This window comes from Rana temporaria, chromosome 2 (genome assembly GCF_905171775.1).
Source record: "Rana temporaria chromosome 2, aRanTem1.1, whole genome shotgun sequence".
In the NCBI taxonomy this organism is placed as follows: domain Eukaryota; kingdom Metazoa; phylum Chordata; class Amphibia; order Anura; family Ranidae; genus Rana; species Rana temporaria.
The window spans coordinates 213,700,694-213,720,876 of NC_053490.1; the positions used below are offsets into that span (position 1 = coordinate 213,700,694).

Sequence of the window (20,183 nt, forward strand, 5' to 3'; positions counted from 1 at the left end):
TAATACTGGGGCCAGCAACTTGGTGAACATCCAAGGCGCAGATGAAAGCCTGGAGAGTAGGGTCACCAACTGGTAGTGTAGGTGTCCCATAGCAAAAGGTAGCAAACACTGATGCAAGGCAAACATGGTGGATTCCATGTCAAATCTATGGAGAAATTCAGAGCATTGACATCCAAAGAGACGTGCTAACCTGTGTGGTGACACAAGAAGGTTAAGGTAACAAACTGAAGCGGGGCCATAATTAAACTCCAGCTTGTATCCCTGGTAGCTGCCTCTTGAATCCAATCATCTTAGATGCAAGATGTCCATGTGTCAGCAAAAGGTTAATAAAAATTCCCACCCAGTTCACCTGGGGAAAGGCTTTTATGCAGATTTGAAAGACTGAATGCCAGACCTTGCCAAGGGATGATTCAGCACAGGGAAAAGTCTGTTCCTGAGGCTTCTTGCACTGAGAAAGATGGGTGTGCTTGCCATCAGTAGTGTCCTTGATTTCTCTGTTGGGGGAACGTCCTGTCACCAGAACAGGAAGTAAAGGTAAGTCTCTTTAATGGAGACAGAAAAACATAAAAACAACTTTCTTTAGTAACGAGGGTAAGAATTGCAATCTCTGTAGCCACTTGATTACCGTCTTATAGCAGTTTTACTGCTACAGGGTGGCAGCTGGTCATTGGATCATATACATACATAATATATATATATATCGGTGATCCTGCACTTCACCCTGCAGGGGGGGGGGGGGGAGCATACACGCCACTTCTGCAGTGATTATTTACAGCAGGAGCCAATCTGCGGGTGCCGGGCACTCAATGTTCGCCCGCACGTGATAAAAGTCGGAGAGAGACTCAGAACTGAGCTCTGCCTATGTAAACAAGGCAGAGTTCTGTTTTGACAAGGGGGGAAGAGATGGATTTTATGTTCCTGCAAATCGGACTAAAATGATCCCTTCCCCTAGTATAAGCAGCACACATAGTAAACACAAACATTGGCTAGGCACACAGTTAAAACGTTGATTGCCCTGGATGTTTAACCCCTTCCCAGCCAGTGTCATTAGTACAGTGATCAAATACCCCAAAAAGAAAAAAAAAAAACACAACATTTTATTTTTGTACAGCGTTGCATGACCACACAATTATCAGTTAAAGTAACGCAGTGCCATATTGCAAACAGTGATCTGGTCATGAAGGGGGGTTAATCCAAAGGTCAAGTGGTTAAGCTAATCATTGTTACAGAGTGTCCCACTGGGACAAGACATGAGGAAATCTCAGTGTGGCCACTGACAGCATTTTAAGCCTGGCAAAGATTAAAACTTGTCTCCAAATTTATCTGGAACCAAGATAATTGGCTGAATTTTGTTGGAGCAAGAAACTAGTAAAACAATAAATAAAAATCACAGCAATCACAGTAGGCTCTAGTCAGGTTTCTCTTGTGCTAGTGCTTTTCCAATGATAATAGTTTATAAAAGTACCTCTCCCCTAGGGGAAAGCACTTTCAATGTAACATGTAAACAAGACTGAGGTGCCAAGTCTACCTACCTTACCCTACTAGCTAATTGCAATAATTTCTTTACTAATTTGCTTTAAAAGGGGTTGTAAAGGTAAAATAAAAATTCCCTCAATAGCTTCCTTTACCTTTAGTGCAGTCCTCCTTCACTTACCTCATCCTTACATTTTGCTTTTAAGCCCTGGTTCACACTGGGTACGATTTGAGATGCGATTTGACATTTTGAATCGCATCTCAAATCGGCGGCAATTGTCGGCAATGGCACTGTCCTAATCAGTGCGACGCCGCATCTGCGATTTCAAAAAGTAGTTCCTGTACTACTTTTTTGCGATTTCGGGCCGCGATTTACATTAAATTGCGGCCGAAATCGCGGCAAAATCGCGGCCGCAAAATCGCGCATTTTACCGCGATTTTGAATTCGCAGCAGTGTGAACCTAGGCTTAATGTCCTTATTTCTTCTGAGAAATCCTCACTTCCTGTTCTTCTGTCTGTAACTCCACACAGTAATGCAAGGCTTTCTCCCTGGTGTGGAGAAAGCCTTCTGAGGGTGGAGGGGGCGATCAGGCAAGTCAGGACACTCTCTACTTTGCAGATAGAGAAAGGAGCTGTATGTTAGTGGGCGTCCTGACTCTCCTGCTCGCCCCTTCAATAGGCTTTCTCCACACCAGGGAGAAAGCCTTGCATTACTGTGTGGAGTTACAGACAGAAGAACAGTAAGTGAGGATTTCTCAGAAGAAATGAGGACATTTAAAAGCAAAATGGAAGGATGAGGTAAGTGAAGGAGGACTGCACTAAGGTAAAGGAAGCTATTTCGGGATTTTTTTTTTTACTTTTACAACCCCTTTAAGCTTCTGCTTTATTTTTGAGCCAGACTTGATGAATCCTTCTGTGAAGGCTGCTCTTCATAGTGCTCCAAACTTGATAAAACAAACTGTACATGCAAGAAATGAGCAGCTTCACTCCATGAAAGGAAAATCATATTAAACAATATCAGGCAAAGGGTAGACTGCAAACCCAATCATTTCCTGCCCCGCGTCACCGTGAAATCTTGCACTAAAAGGTTTTCTAGCCATTTACTCATTGTCTTGGAAATAAAATGCAGAGACCCAGAGCCTATTTGAGAAAGTCCCTAGTGTAATTTAATGCTTGGCGTACAGCTCGCACAATTCATCATGCAGCATAAGATACTCACGTGCATTAATGAGTAAAACTCCTGTTTGCCAGTGTAAAATAGAAAGTGGAATGGGCGCTTGTCTTCTCCCCACTGAATTGCTGATGGGATAAAAACAAAGCACTTTTAGACATCCACTAAACAGGAGGTGTTAATTACACTACTTATTTACAGAAATGCATTTCTATGCTTGTAGCTGATGGTATGTTAACAGGAGTCATATGTCAATATTGTGCATTATTTAAATGTGAATTTACATATATTGTTTATGATATTTATAGATTACTGTCTTTCCAAGGGAAACATATATATATATAATGAATTTTTCCTTTGGAAAGACAGCTAGATAGAGATATATATATATATATATATATATATATATATATATATATATATAAAAAGTTCTCAACTTTTCACCGTTTACAATGCTTTAATTTGCAGGCGGAGTCTGTATCTTTTTTTTTTTTTATTATTATTATTGTTTTAGACCTGAATATTACTTAATTATGTATAGAAAGCAGAGACCCTGGAGAATAAAATGATGGTAGTTCTAATTTTTCATGCGACATGATTTTAGCACAAAAATACCAAACGTGACACTGTTGCGCCTACCCAATTAGCAACTATCGAGTCCAAATAATATGACCAATATGTGAATGTAAGCCCAATAATCATCCAATGTGCAATACACTCTTATTGTGAACAGTACACACATCATATATTGTATGTATAATCAATATACAAAAGAAAATTAAAATGTAGAAAAAAAAATGGTATTAATGTATTACAACACAAAATTGTCAAAAAACAAAAAAATTTCACTTGCACCAGTGCAAATCTGTGTAAAAATAAATCACAATCTCATATGAACAACAATATCCAATACGTTATGTACAAATTCTGTCCATTCAGAGGAAATCTTATATTCCACATTGTGCGCTGAATTTCATACATAGTGATTCCCACCACTGTTCGCTATATGTGCTCACCTCAAATGGAGAACCTGCCAAGTGCCAGGTCAAAATTTCCCACCTTGGGGCTACTTTTTAGTTCCACTCGGTTAAGGCCTCACTTGGATACCTCCTTCATTGCCACTTTAGATGGTATAGAGCATGGGTGCTCAACCTGTGGCTCTCCAGCTGTTGCGGAACTACAATTCCCATGAGGCATTGCAAGCCGCTGACAGGTACAAGCATGTCTCCCAAAGGCTGAGGCATTATGGGAATTGTAGTTTTGCAACAGCTGGAGAGCCACAGGTTGAGCACCCATGGTATAGAGCAAATCCAGAAATATTGGTGTATGGCACTTTAATAAAGTGGTTGTAAATCCTTACAAACCATTTTTGCTACAGATAAGCCTATGAGGCTTACCTGTAGCTACCCTGGATAGCTCCTAAACCTGAACAGTTTAGGAGCTATACCCCTGTATCTCCATGTGCCAAGGTCATCGGCACATGCACACTGAAGCATAGGCACGTCGTGCCGTTGTCTCAGTTAGACTGTGCCGTTACCGGTGGCTCCCGTGCGCATGCTCGTTCACCGGATCGGTGAACAAGAACCACTGCGGAGACTTCGATCTGAGGTAAGCAATACATAATGAGCTAGTATGCTATGCATACTAGCTTATTATGCCTTTGTCTTGCAGTTTTTTTCTAGGGTTTACAACCACTTTAAGAGATCACAAACTTTTCCTAAAAAGGACTCGTATAATAAAGGGGTTCCTCACAGTGTAGTATGCCTTGCTAAAAGTTTTATTAATAAAAAATGCACTTAAATAAGATAAGACTAAAAAGCAATTGCATGTAAACAGCACAGAGGGGCCACAGCTCCCGTGGCACTCAGACACCCAGCTCTGCCCAAAGCAGGTCATCACGGTCACATGACTTCCTCAGGAAGTGCATTTTTAATAAAAAATAAAGTGTATTGCACATTGGATTACTAGTCCTACATTCACATATTGGTCATATTATATGGAAAGCAATAGTTGCCAATTAGGTAGGCGTAGCAGTGTCACATTGGTATTTTTATAAAGGTTTGTAGCCACTAGTCAGTTTATTTTCATTTTAATTGTAGGTAACGCAGAATTAAATTTATACACTTATGATATTAGCACAACGGTTTATCAAGCGCAAAGTTTTTGTACAAAGGACATTGAGTGAGCATACATGTACATACATGTTTAGTGTAATCTACATTCTCATGCACTGGTTGCCCAAACATGTATATTTACATTTGTGTATGTTGGGGGGGAATTGGGACTAAATTTTTTCTTTTTTATTAGGTGCTGGGATAAGGTGTTAACTACTTGGGTGGTATTGCACTTTCCCTTGGATTGTCCCTTAAAGTGAACTTTGAAATTGTACAAAATAGCTTTCAGTCCTATGTCACAAAAAAAAAAAGGTAAGAAATATTCTTAACGGCATATTTTGGTATGCTGTATGAATGAGGACACAACAGTGTTTTCTTTTCACATTTGACGGTAAAAGTATATATATATATATATATATATATATATATACACACACACACACACACACACACACACACACACACACATACATACATACATACATATATATACATACACCATAATCATATCTTTTTATTTTGTTTAGTGCCATATTTCCCAGAGTCACTTACTCTATTCCCCTAAAAAAAAAAGAAAAAGAAAAGCCCCATTACTTTCTTTCTAGATACAACTCACCTTAGGAATGACTCTGGACTCATCAAACAAAATGCCAAAGTGAAATGAGAACAGAGCATACGCTACATGGCAACCAATTAAGGTCAAACTTTCAGGGTTTGTCACTTTCTGGTGCAGGTCTTAAAATAACTGCTAGCTACAGGCACCATAGGTAGTTCTTATTTAAAACTCCTTAATAAAAGTTTCCCTTTGCCATATTGCCTCTATGCAATAAAAAAATAAAAATAAATAGTAAACGACTAAAATTACTCACATACTGTAAGCCCTAGTATATTGAGTAGTCTGCATATTAAACAGATACTCAAATAAGAATTAATTGACTTAATTTAAATACATTGTTCTGTTTTGGATAATGCGTTACAGAGTACAACCCCGTGCCAGGACGTCACAGGTCTCCGAGATGCCAACAAGGAGATTGGTTCCACCCCCGCAAGGATTTTTAGTTCAAGGGAATTCCTATTGAGAATCCACAAAGGGCCAGACTGTGGCCAGTAACCCTGGCATCAGTGCAAGTAAACTATACCATAGGCTTGGTGGTCCGTTGGATTAAAGCGGTAGTAAACCCGCTGACTACTACTTTTTTTTTTACACCTGTAAGGGAAAAGGCATAATGAGCTAGTATGCACCAAGTCTAAAAAGTATTGCACCCGCAATCAGCAGATTGTGGGTGCAATGCCAGACTTCTGAAGACTGTCAGTAGAGATGTCTGCCCGTACCTCAGATATGGGCAGGCAGTTACTCACCAGCGCCATCGTATTTAATTGAGAACTACAAGCTCTGAGCCACAATGGATGCTGGTAGTTGTAGTTCATTCATTCACCTGTGTGCCACAGCTTTCTTCCGACCGGCTCGCATACATGCGCACAGACCTGAAAGATTGCGGTCATTCGCTGCAGTACAAACTGATCAGTGGATCCTGGGGCAATGATCATGCCACAGCTATGTACCAGTTTCTTTCTCCCTACAAAGAAGGGAGTAAACACTGGCACATTGCTTAGTAAAATCATCACACAGAACACACACTAAACATTGTTAGGCACACATTTAATCCCCTGATCGCCCTAGAGGTTAATCTTTTCTCAGACAGTGTCATTAGTACAGTGACACTGTATATTATTAGCACTGAATTAGTGATACATTTTGCTTGGATACAGCATTGCATGACCACGCAATTACTAGTTACATTAGCAAAAAAATGGCCTGGTCACACAGAGGGTAAAATCTTCCAGAGCTGAAAAGGCAAAGCATCATAAAAATCCAGTTGGGTGTCAGATCCTGCCCTATGGCATAGAACGGGGGTCTCCAAACTTTCTAAAGAAAGGGGCCAGTTTACTTTCCTTCAGACTTTAGGGGGGCTGGACTGTGCCCAGTGGAAGTAAATAATGCCAGATCTTTGGTATTAGCAGGAGAAATAGTTGGTGTCAGTGGGAGGCATAGTGGTCCATTTTTGTTGTCAGTGGAAGGAATTATGCCCCATCGTTGGAGTCATTGGAAGGAATAGTGCTCCATTATTGGTACCAGTGAGGGGAATAAAGCCCCATCATTGGTGTCAGTGGAAGGAATAGTACAAAAATGTTGGTGTCAGAGGCAGGATAAAGGCAAGCATATGGGCAACATCCAGCCCCCGGGCCACAGTTTGGAGACCACTTGCATAGAAGGTGAAAAGTCTTTATGATGGGGCTCACATCAGATAGGCTTCCTTCAGATCTGAGGTGATCATTTGTGGTGAAATGTCTTCAACATTACTAAGCAAGTCCATCTGAATATGACTATTACAAGCCACAGTGGTGTTTTTACACTTACCTAGTTGCTTTGGAAAGATGTCATCAGGATGCTGCAGAAAAAGAGAAAAATGGTGTATTTACGGATCTGAAAAATGACAATTAAAATTTAACAAATAGGATTCTAAGCTGTGATGAGATGTAGAATGATCAAATACCACATATAAAGTCTATTCTATGCCAATATATATTTTGAAGGCTCAAACGCTTCCACCAACAATAGGAAGTCTTACATTCATGCCAGCTCAAACAATCTCTTAGGGCTCAATTACACTTGCATCGGATTCAACAAGGCTTCGGACAAGCTTTGGTAAAGCTCTCTGAATGCTATTCAAAGCTCCTGTCACTAAATGAAATGGTTAGCTTACAGTCCCGTTTACACCTGGTTTTGCTTTACTTCAAACTGTATACCCCATGAAGCTTCAGCAGTGCTCCGAAGCATCTTCAAAGCCTCCATAGAAGTCTATGGCAAAGCTCGCTTGAAGCCCCAAGAAAAAGCAGGTGTAAACAATTTTGTGACTGTACTACGTAGACTCATTCCCTTTATCCCAAAAGAAGACATAGCAGTCGTGGTAGGAAGAATAATCAACTCTAGACTCGACTATGCAAAGTACCAAATTGCTCGTCTACAAGTCGCTCAGAATACGGCGGCACGACTTGTAACAGGTATAAAACCCTGGGAGTCAATTTCCCCCTCCCTTAGATCCCTTCACTGGTTGCCCGTAAAAGACAGAATTACATTTAAAGCACTCTGCCTGACGCACAAATGTGTACAAGGAAGTGCGCCCCAACATCTATGTGAAAAATTAAAATGTCACAACCCCAATCGCGTTCTCCGTTCTACTAATCAAAACCTACTCCAGATTATATATATATATATATATATATATATATATATATATATATATATATATATATATATATATATATATATATATATATATATCTATATATACACACACACACACACACACACACACACACACACACACACACACACACACACACATATATATATATATATATATATATATATATATATATATATATATATATATATATATATATATATATATATATATATGTGTGTGTGTGTGTGTGTATGTGTGTGCATATATATATATATATATATATATATATATATATATATATATATATATATATAAAAATTAGGAAATGGATACCAAGCGCCCTGAGGCGATTTAGTTCGCATGTGTTGCGCTATACAATTTTCTCACTCACTACTATATCGCAACACAGTCAAAGATTTCTCTCCTCTTGTTTGAGCAACAATATAAATGGTATAAAAAAAAAAAAAGAAAAAACAGAAAAACAAAACATTTTAATAAAAAAAAAGAAGGATACCTTCATAACTGGCCGGGCTCGCTTCTCAAATAATCCAGATGGAAAAAGGTAAGCTATGGCTTTCTGAAAAAAAAGAAAATAAGTATTTATACAATGATATTGACCTTAATCAGGTACACCTATTTCAATTGAAAAATACAAAAACACTTTTGGCATGGTGTAAAAACTGAAGTTACTGTCCACAGCAAACAGCAGCAGTCTGTGCTTTGCATTCCTAAGTATGAGAATATTGGCTCCATGTAAAACAGATTGTCAATTGAGTTGGTCAAGGTTCCTTCTCCATTATTTCCAGATATTCATTAAAGCATTTGTATACCCGCAACAATTTTTTTTTTCTTTTTTTACACCTGAAAGGCAAAAGGCATAATGAGCTCATTATGAAATACTTACCTTGGAACGAGGTGTGGAGAACTAACCTGTTCCACGCCGAGCGAGATGTCATCTTGCCTCGTCGTGTCTTCCGGGTATCGCCGCTCCAGCGCTATGATGGGCTGGAGCGGCGATGCGTGCGGGAGACTTTATTCCGGCAAGGTCCGGCGGCTGCCAGGCCTTTAGCCGAGGATCAATGCTGCGCATGCGCAGCTGCAATCAGCGGCGCATTGCGAGGGGAATCTCTCCTAAACCGTACAGGTTTAGGAGATATTCTTTATACCTACAGGTAAGCCTTATTATAGGCTTACCTGTAGGTAAAAGTGGTAGTAAAGTGTTTACTACCACTTTAACTGGCTGAGAGGTCTATTGCCACCTTTGCCTTCTGAAAAGCAATAAACATCTGACAGGGGATCAGTTCCTGCCCAACTTTACTTGGAGAAAAAAAACTTTGGGCGGCATTGCTAGTTAGATCAGGGGCCTCACTGGTTGTCTTCACAGCAATTCCACAATTTTTATTCCGGTTTCCACAGGGTGATAAAAAAAAAAAAAAATCTGGTACATGGGCATATTTACTAAAGAGGAGTTTTCCCACTTCAAACTATTCCCCAGTTCCCTGGTAACCTAGCCCCAGCCTTAATGTACACTTAATAAATGTAGGTCAATAAAGTGAAACCATGAAAAGGAGATGGAAAAACAGCACACAGTTCCAAGAGAACCTTGCTGAACTTAATCCACAGTAATCTGGCACTATTTATAAAAAATAGTTGAATTGCTGGAGATTAGCTTTAACAATACATACACTAGGATAGAATATTTTTTTATTTTAAACCAGAGTTGGTTGTCACTTTCAGATTTTCAAAGACTGGGTTGCTTGCAGACCACAAACGTGCATTGCTTCTTCAAAATACAGTAGTGCTCAAAAGTTTGCATACCCTGGCAGAAATGGACATTTTTGGCACCGATATTAAAAATATGGCAGATCATACCAAAAAAACGGTCTTTTATTTAAAGGATAAATTCACCCTTTGGAACATGTTATTGTTCCAGAAGCTGCAGCCGCCTCCCCCAGTGGGCGTGCATCTTTTACAGGTGCCCTCCGTTACTGTGCAGGGCTCCTCCCACTTGTCCACATCATTCATTCATAGTCCTCTGAATGGGAAACTACAAGGCCCAACAGCTCTTTGGGGCCACATGCAACCCACGGGACACCAATGATGTAGCGCAAAGTCCTTCCGGATTGGATAAAGAGTGATTGGATAGAATGTCTCCTCCCGTTATATAGTTTTGATAAATCTAAAAGGAGATTGTACAGAGATTGTATAGTGTATTGAAGTGACCATGTTTATACACCTAAAACTACCTAGTTGTGCTTTCAATGTCATTAATTGTTAATGGCACATCAAACAAACACAAAAACAAACACGTTTTGCCCCATGAAAAAACAGGTGACAAATGCAGTAAAAAATGTGCAATTTGCACTACACCAAAATGTCCTATGAGCTACTTTGTCACTTGAAGTCAACGAGCTGTTTTATGAGCGACACTGGAAAAACGAGCCAAAAAACATGCGCTCCTACTACTCTAGGTGTGGATGGGGCCTGAAAGTGAAATTGGATTTACACAAGAACAATGAGGCTCCAATGTGTTTCCAAACGCATGGCAAACTGTGCGCTTTGCCATGCATTTCAGAAACGTTGCAAATGCGCATCGTACTTGTGTTGTCATAACAGCTTAACCACTTCAATACCGGGCACTTCCCCCCTTCCTGCCCAGGCTAATTTTCAGCTTTCAGCGCAGTTGCTTTTTAAATGACAATTGTGCGGTCATGCAACACTTTACCCAAACAACATTTTTATCATTTTGTTCCCACAAATAGAGCTTTCTTTTGGTGGCATTTGATCACCACTGGGGTTTTAATTTGTTTGCTAAACAGAAAAAAAGACCCCCCACAGACACACAAACACAGTCTCTTTGTTTCAGTTATAAAATGTTTTGAATAAGGTTTTCTCCTCAAAAAGGCGGCACTGATGGGCACTCATAGGCGGCACCGATAGGCATCACTGAGGAGGAGGCACTGGCAGGCATTACTGATGAGCATGGATTAGCATCATTTATGGGCACTGATTGCAGCTTATCCTACTGGATGTCATATGATAACTGAACCATAGCCCAGCCGTCATTCTGCTATAGGCCGGGCGGAAAGTGTGGCAAACACACCAAAAACTGCGGTAACGCACCATGCTCCGCTTTAAAAAAAAAGTGCTGGAGCTTCTCTGGGGCGATTGTTGCATGCAATCCAGCCCATTAAAGTGAATGGGCTGTCCTATGCGCAACAAGTGAAAATGCTCCACATCACCTAAAACAAACGCATGCGGGAAGGTCTTCGCTACGTCTAGATGTAAAACTGCCTCCTATGTACTGGTATAAAAATGGTCATACTATACAATCTGACTGTACAATTTCCATTAGATTTACTAGAACAATGGAATAGGATGATGCACCTGAACAATCTATTCAATTTGCAGCAAATTAGGCAGGGCCTTGTACTACATAGGCTGATCTGATCTTAAGGAGATTGTACAATCAGATTCTATACGAAGTGGGTGAAAGGTGGTATTGTACTGAGGCAGGTTTGGTCCACATCCTCTTCTGTGATGCAACAAGGAAGTGAAGGCTTCTGGAAAATGACCTAACAGAAAGTAAAAGCTGAGAAGTGATGGAATCCGAAAATCCTTTTAAAAATACATGTACAAATAAACGGACAAGATTCTAAACCTCCTGTGGATAAGGTAAGTGAGAGAAAAGCACATTGGGATGGCTTGGCCAGAAACAGCACTGGTAAAAGCTTTAATTCATTATGAAAACTGAAATTCTGCCTGAAAAGGTGAACTTATCCTTTAAATATAAACAAAAGAAGTGACAATTTTGATAAAAACACAATATTTACTTTTTCCTCAGTTTAGGCCGATATGTATTCTACATATTTTTGATAAAAAATAATTGACAATTATACAGCGTTCAGTGCTATAAAAATGCACCGATTACTGTGTAAATATCACTGGCAAGGGAAGGGGTTAACTGTGTTCCCTAGGTGTGTTCTAACTGTGGGGGGATGGGAGTGACGAGACAGAGAGAGAGACAGAGAGACGGACAAAGACAGAGACAGACACAGAGAGGAGGGGGAGAGACAGAGAGGGAGAGAGAGAGAGGGGGAGAGAGAGAGAGAGAGAGAGAGAGAGAGAGAGAGAGAGAGAGAGACACACACACACAGAGAGACAGACACAGACAGACAGACAGAGACAGAGAAAGACAGACAGACAGAGAGAGAGACAGACAGACAGACAGACAGACAGACAGAGAGACAGAGAGACAGACAGAGAGACAGACAGAGAGACAGACAGAGAGACAGACAGAGACAGACACAGACAGAGAGAAAGAGAGAGAGAGAGAGAAAGAAAGAGACAGATCGGTGTTCATATTACCTATGAACACACAATCAGTCTCCTCTCCCCACACGCCCCTAGTGGCCAAGGCGTAGCAACGTATTTCGCCCAGCCATGCCATTCTGCCGCAGTACAACTGCAGCAACTGGTCGGCAAGTGGTTCAATTCTAATAACAGAAATCACCCAAACGGCCCTGATCAAAAAAATGTACTTACCCTGGAATGTTTGGCATTGGTACAAAAAATTACAAAGATTACATTTCACACATCTATGGCTTTCTAAATAGCAATTAATGTCTGCATATAAATAGTCAATGAGTTTGTTAGCTCTCACATGGATGCACTGAGCAGGCTAGATACTGAGTCATAGGGAACAGAAAAGAACTGTCAAAAGACCTGCAAAACAAGGTAGTAGAGCTTTATAAAGATGAAAAAGGCTATAAAAACATATCAAAAGCCTTGAATATGCCAGTCAGTACTGTTCAATCACCTGATTAAAAGTGGAAAATTTGGGGATCTCTTGATACCAAGCCAAGGTCAGGTAGACCAAGAAAGATTGCAGCCACAACTGCCAGAAGAATTGTTCAGGATACAAAGAAAAACCTACAGGTAACCACAATAAAGTGATACTTGAACAAAAATTAGCTGCCTGATTAGCTGCCTGCCAGAAAGACTCCTTTACTGCGGCAATGCCACAAAAAAGCCGATTACAATATGCCAGACAACTCCTTGACATGGCTTTTTTGTGGCATTAAGGCAGTTACATAGTTAGTCAGGTTGAAAAAAAAAAAAGACACAAGACAACCAAAAAAAAATAATAAAATAAATGCAATCCCATACACAATCCTTCACCCACAGTTGATCCAGAGGAAGGTGAAAACCCCCAGCAAAGCATGATCCAATTTGCTACAGTAGGGAAAAAAATCCTTTCTGATCCCCCAGAGAGGCAATCGAATTTTCCCTGGATCAACTTTGCCTATAAATGCTAGTACTCAGTTATATTATGTACATTTAGGAAAGTATTCAGGGATTTTTTTAAAGCAATCTACTGAGCTGGCCAGAACCACCTCTGGAGGGAGTCTATTTCACATTTTCACAGCTCTTACTGTGAAGAAACCTTTCCGTATTTGGAGATGAAATCTTTTTTCCTCTAGACGTAAAGAGTGCCCCCTTGTCCTCTGTGATGACCTTAAAGTGAATAACTCAACACCAAGTTCACTATATGGACCTCTTATGCATTTGCACATGTTGATCATATCCTGTATAATAATAATATCTCCTTTTCTCAAGAGAATAAATTCAGTTCCTCTAATCCTGCCTTATAGCTGAGCTCCTCCATGCCTCTTATCAGTTTGGTTGCACTTCTCTGCATTTTCGCCAGTTCCCCAATATGCAGTATAGGTCTCTTTCTGGCAACTCAAACATGCAGCTAATTTTTTGAGGATCCTTGTATCATACTGCTTAAAGAAATGGCTTCATATGATCACTATACCTTAATAAAAGCCATATTCTCATGATTTTTGCCAGGGTATGCAAACTTTCGAACACAACTAACATCCACTGCTTTGTAGGTTCATATTAGGTTGAATCTATTTTTAATCTAGTATTTTCAAGACTTGAAAAAACATAACATAAAGGGGTACATAAAAAAGAAAAAGGAGAAGCGGAAAGGGATAACAAATGTCAAAAGTAACTCAGGATGGCAGCACAAGCGCCATAATTGACAACATAACAAGTTGATAAAATAGCTGGTCAGTAAAATCAAATAAAAAAGGAAAAGAAGTAGAGCAGAGAAGAAGGAAGAAAAAGTAGAAGGAAAGGAGAGAAGTAGGAAAGTAGATACACCAAACCATATAATATGCAAGGACTGTAGTGTCACGGTAAAGTGCAGTCCAAACTGAAGCACCCCTGGAGAATAGGAGTCCATAATGAAATTGAGGGGTCTGTAGGTCCATATTAAATATTTTATTTCAGTTAAGCTAAAAACATTTTTTTAAATGACTCCCAAGCACAAAAATAAAAAAAACGTGAATAATAGAGTAATGATCTGTTAAGAATCATATCAAGTTCAACCTTTGAATTATGTCTGGTTTATTTGTGCCTTAGATTGTAATCATGATTGCTCCCGATAGCTCCAAGAACTTTTCATAATTGGCTGAGGTCCTGATTCTTTGATATATAATATACTGATTTATGATAATGACTCCTAGAATAAAGAAAATGGCATTGATGGATATGTGGCAAACATAATTCAATCATACCCAAAAGGAAATTATGGATTAATTACACAGCAGTAAAAAGTTGACAATTACAAATTTGTGATTATCAACTTACCAAGTCTGGGTGAAGAGATACATCAATGTCTGCAACGCATTTGTTTTCCCATGCCCTCATCATTAGAGGAGCGTGCAATAAATAACTTATGTTGTATCATGTCAAAAAGGCAGGGAGAAAAAAAAAAAAAGGAGCTAGCAACAATGTATACACTACACTGCATCAGTGATGTGCACCGATACTGAATAGGAAACACATCTACATGGGATATTTTGATGGACTAAATTTACAATTTTTATTTGAAAATCTATTGCCAATTATTTATAATGTGTCTGCTACTCCTCTCCGCCAATCCCTCCACTGGCATTCCAATGGCCAACAAATTACATTCAAAATGCAAAGCCAATCACAACTCCGCCCCAATCTACATCACCAATCTTGTCACCAAATATTACCCAAACCATCCTCTCTGCTCAAGACCGCCTGAACTCGTCCGATGCTTGTCTGCAGGACTTCTCACTTCTAGAACGCTCTACCTCAAGCTGCCTGGCTATCTCCTACTCTGGCTGCCTTTAGGCAATCCCTGAAAATTTATCTCCCCAAGAAGCCCATCATACCTCCGACAAATTTTTGATCACTTCCATCAGTGATGAAGTTGCATTGGTAACTACAGTATGGAAAGGTCAATAGACACTTTCAATAGCAATTTTATATGCAACCGCAAATAAAGTTGTTTATGTGGTGTGTGATTTGTGAGAGAGATTGATGTTCAGCTATCACACATTTTGATTTTACACAAAGATACCAGTAATTATGTATGTATTCCATTTTAGTACAAGACAAATAATATATATATAATATATATATATATATATATATATATATATATATATATATATATATATATATATATATATATATATATATATATATATATATATATATATATACACACATACACATCTCTCTATATCTATACACACACACACACACACACACACACACACAAAGGAAATTACAGCTTGTATAACTGTGTAAATTTGCGGTCTCCTCAAAATAACTCAACACACAGCCAGTGTCTAAACCGCTGGCAACAAAAGTGAGTAGACCCCCTAAGTGAAAATGGCCAAATTGGACCCAATTAGCCATTTTCCCTCACCGATGTCATGCGACTTGGTAGTGTTACAAGGTCTCAGGTGTGAATGAGGAGCACGTGTGTTAAATTTGGCATCATCACTCTCACTCTCTTACTGGTCACTGGAAGTTCAACATGGCACCTCATGGCAAAGAACTCTAAAGCCCTGTACACACGATCGGTTTGGACTGTTTTCATCGGACAAACCGATCGTGTGTGGGCCCCAATCGGTTTGTTTTCCATTGGTGAAAAAAATAGAACATGTTTTAAATTTTTCCTATGGATGAAAAAAACGATAGAAAAAAAACGATTGTCTGGGGAAATCCATCGGTCAAAAATCCACGCATGCTCAGAATCAAGTCGACGCATGCTCGGCGGAAGCATTAAACATTTTTCTCAGCACGTCGTAGTGTTTTACGTCACCGCCAGATTTTTGACTGATGGTGTGTAGGCAAGACTGATGAAAGTCAGCTTCATCGGATATTCAACGAAAAAATCCATCGGATTAGATTCCATCAGATATCCGATCGTGTGTACGAGGCTTTAGGATCTAAAAAAAAAAGAATTGTTGCTCTGCATAAAGATGGCCTAGGTAAGAAGCTTGCCAATACCCTGAAACTGAGCTGCAGCATGGTGGCCAAGATCATACAGAGTTTTAACAGGCCTCGTCTTGGCCGACCAAAGAAGTTGATTGCATGTGCTCAGCGTCATATCCAGAGGTAGTCTTTAGGAAATAGATGTATGAGTGCTGCCAGCATTGCTGCATATGTTGAAGGGGGGGGGGGGTGTCAAGCCTGTCAGTGCTCAGACCATATGCCACACACTGCATCAAATTGATCTGCATGGCTGTCGTCCCAGAAGGAAGCCTCTTCTAAAGATGATGCACAAGAAAGCCTGCAAACAGTTTGCTGAAGACAAGTAGACCAAGGACATGGATCACTGGAACCGTGTCCTGTGGTCTGATGAGACCAAGATAAACGGCGTCAGGCATGTGTGGCGGAAACCAGTAGAAGTTGGTCTTGCCTACAGTCAAGCATGGTGGTGGGAGTGTCATGGTCTGGGGCTGCATGAGTGCCGGCATTGGGGAGATACAGTTCATTGAGGGAACCACGACTGCCAACATGTACTGTGACATGCTGAAGCAGGGCATGATCCCCTTCCCTTTGGAAACTGGGCCGCAGGGCAGAATTCCAACATAACGACCCCAAACACACTTCAACGATGACCACTGCCTTGCTAAAGAAGCTGAGGGTAAAGGTAATGGACTGGCCAAGCATGTCTCCAGACCTATACCCTATTGAGCATCTGTGGGGCATCCTCAAATAGAAGGTGGAGGAGCGCAAGGTCTCTAACATCCATCAAACTCTGTGATGTCGTCATGGAACAGTGGAAGAGTGGAAGAGTGAAATAGGACTCCAGTGGCAACCTGTGACACTATAGTGAACTCCATGTCCAAGAGGGTTAAGGCAGTGCTGGAAAATAATGGTGGCCACACAAAATATTGACACTTGGGGCCCAATTTGGACATTTTCACTTAGGGGTAGTACTCACTTTCGCTGCCAGCGGTTTAGAGACATTAATGGCTGTGCCGAGTTATTTTGAGGGAACAGCAAATTTACACTGTTATACAATATGTACACTCACTACTTTACATTGTAGAAAAAGTGTAATTTCTTCAGTGTTGTCACATGAAAAGATATAAGAAATATTTACAAAAATGTGAGAGGACTTTTGTAAGATATCGTATATTTACACACACACACACACACACACACACACACACACACACACACACACACACACACACACACACAATTATCGGGTGAGTCACTCCTCTTGTTACTGTGTAGATTCTATGAGAGGTGTCATGGTGGGCTCCCAATTAGCCACCAAATTCCAAATAAAAGAAGAAAGGGGACAAAATGCAAAAAGTGCAAGGATACTTGAAACTGTACAGTCCCTTTTTTTAACTATTTTGTATGGAGAACTTATACGCCGTAAACTTTTTGTATTAGAGATTATGTCCCAGTTCTATATATATCACACACACACACACACACACACACACACTAGGAGGGGTTGACCGATTATGGATACGGCTGATATTCACTTTTTTTGAAGAATCCGTATCGGTCACAAACTTACAGATATTACTTCAAGGGGTTGTACTGGGGTAATGCATGCAGCTGCACACATTACCCCGGCACTGTTCTTTAAAGCGGACAGTCAGCTTTCTTGTAATAACAACCGATGCGGCTAAGCAGCGGGAAGGGATGCCCCCCCCCCCTTCTGCCGCTTTGCCCGGATCTCCTGTTCTACCTGGAGGCCTGAGCTACCAGCCGGCATGTTCGCTGGCTGGCTGGAGACCTGAACAAAGCTGGAGTTGGCTTTGCTCAGGTCTTTGATCTAGAAACCCAGGAGCAATGTCATGACATCACTTCTGAATTATTAATAAGCGCCAGCTTTAAAAAATAGATTGTATTCAAAAACAAAGATTTTTTTTTCTTGGTGTTTTAAACATTTCCAAGTGCAGAGGTCTTATAGACCCAAGATCCCTCTATAAAGAGTACCTGTTTACATTCCTTGTGACAGCAATAAAAGTGAAAAATAAAAATGATTAAACCAGGGCTCGACAAATCCCAGGCGCCAGGTCGCCATGGCGACTAGAAATAGGGTCCTGGCGACTTGGCTTGGAAGGGGGGCTGGTGCCATCTGATGGTGAGCCATTGGTATTACAAATTATTACCACCAGATGTGTAAGCTGGCGCCATCTGGTGGTGGCCATTGGTATTACAAGTTAAACAGCAATTCTAATGTAATTTTTCACTATTTTCACTGCCATCTTCTTCCCTCTAATTAGAACCCCCAAACATTATATATATTTTTTATCCTAACACCCTGGAGAATAAAATGGCGATCATTGCAATACTTTCTGTCATGCCGTATTTGCGCAGCGGTCTTACAAGCGCACTTTTTTGGGAAAAAAATTACACTTTTTTTAATTAAAAAATAAGACAACAGTAAAGTTATCCCCATTTTTTTTTATATTATGAAAGATAATGTTACGCCGAGTAAATTCATACCCAACATGTCACGCTTCAAAATTGCGTCCGCTCGTGGAATGCCGACAAATCTTCATAGGCGACGTTTAAAAAAATCTACAGGTTGCATGTTTTGAGTTACAGAGGAGGTCTAGGGCTAGAATTACTGCTCTCGCTCTACCAATCGCTGTGATACCTCACATGTGTGGTTTGAACACCGTTTACATATGCGGGCGCTGGTCACGTATGTGTTCGCTTCTGCTCGTCGGGACGGGCGCGTTTTCTGGCTCCTAACTTTTTTAGCTGGCTCCTAGACTCCAAGAAAATTTGTCAACCCCTGGATTAAACGAAAATTGTATACAAAAACCTTGAAATCTACAGGATATCGCCTATGGGACAGAAAAGGCATCCGAAAAATTTGTTACACATATACACACACACACACACACACACACACACACACATATATATATATATATCTCTCATCTCATCTGTCTTCTGTGGGAATTGACACAGATTCCTTTTGTTTTGGATGTCCCCGGGACAGTTGAGTGTTCCCTTGCTGGCCACCAGCAGGGGAGATTCTGAGGTTTTGGACTTAACTTCAAAACACTGAAGCCACGGGGCTTAAGCATTAGAAAAAAGCCAAAAACAGAATGAGAAGCAAAAATTGGAAATAAAATCAACAAAGCAATAAAAACACACTAGGTCACCAAGTGCTTTCTTAAAATATTAGATAGTTCATCTATATGTATATAAGCATGTAGAGTTATATTTTAATGATCCCGTTTGTTGTTATAAACGGTGTACAACACATAACAAATGTACACCTCAGACTCCTAACAGCATACCTAAAAACAGGTAAGATTAATAAAGCACCGAATGTGATGCATGAAGATAAAAAAAAGCCTTCTCTGTGCAGCCGCCCCCCTTCTGCACCCCCAATAATTACCTGAGCCCCATTGCGATCCATAGTTGTGCATGAGAGCCTCGGCTCTATCAATCACAGCCAATGAGAGAAAGGGACGGGCCAAGCTGCAGCTGTGTGAATGGACATACAGAGCAGCAGCTCCGTCATGGAGCCTGCTCAGTTGCCCCCAGAGCAAGCAGCTTGCTCTGGGGGCTCTCGGCAGGAGCAGAAGCGCCAGTGGGGGCCCCGAGAAGAGGAGAAATGGGGCTGCTCTGTGAAAAACCACTGCACAGTGCAGGTAAGTATGATATGTTTGTAATGTTTTTTAAATGGGAGCCTTTATTATCAATTTAAATTGCAGTGACTGTTTGGTAAATGTCATATTCACTATGTTCTAAAAATACCAGTGTTTAAATAAAACCACAAAGTCTGGATTGTAGATGGCTAGTGGAATTTGGAAAAAAGGAGGAGCACATGGTGGGACTTTA

At 40.3% G+C, this 20,183-nt stretch overlaps 1 protein-coding gene across 1 annotated transcript in view; it reads right to left on the reverse strand.

The window, feature by feature from the left end:
- Positions 1-20,183, reverse strand: part of MRPS9 (mitochondrial ribosomal protein S9) — a 112,421-nt gene that overhangs the window by 44,782 nt on the left and 47,456 nt on the right. Inside the window, exons 3-5 of the mRNA XM_040336404.1 lie at positions 8,521-8,583; positions 7,178-7,208; positions 2,693-2,772 (exon numbers count right to left, since the gene is read on the reverse strand). Coding sequence (XP_040192338.1) covers positions 2,693-2,772; positions 7,178-7,208; positions 8,521-8,583 — 174 coding nt within the window. The remainder of the gene's footprint in view (positions 1-2,692; positions 2,773-7,177; positions 7,209-8,520; positions 8,584-20,183) is intronic.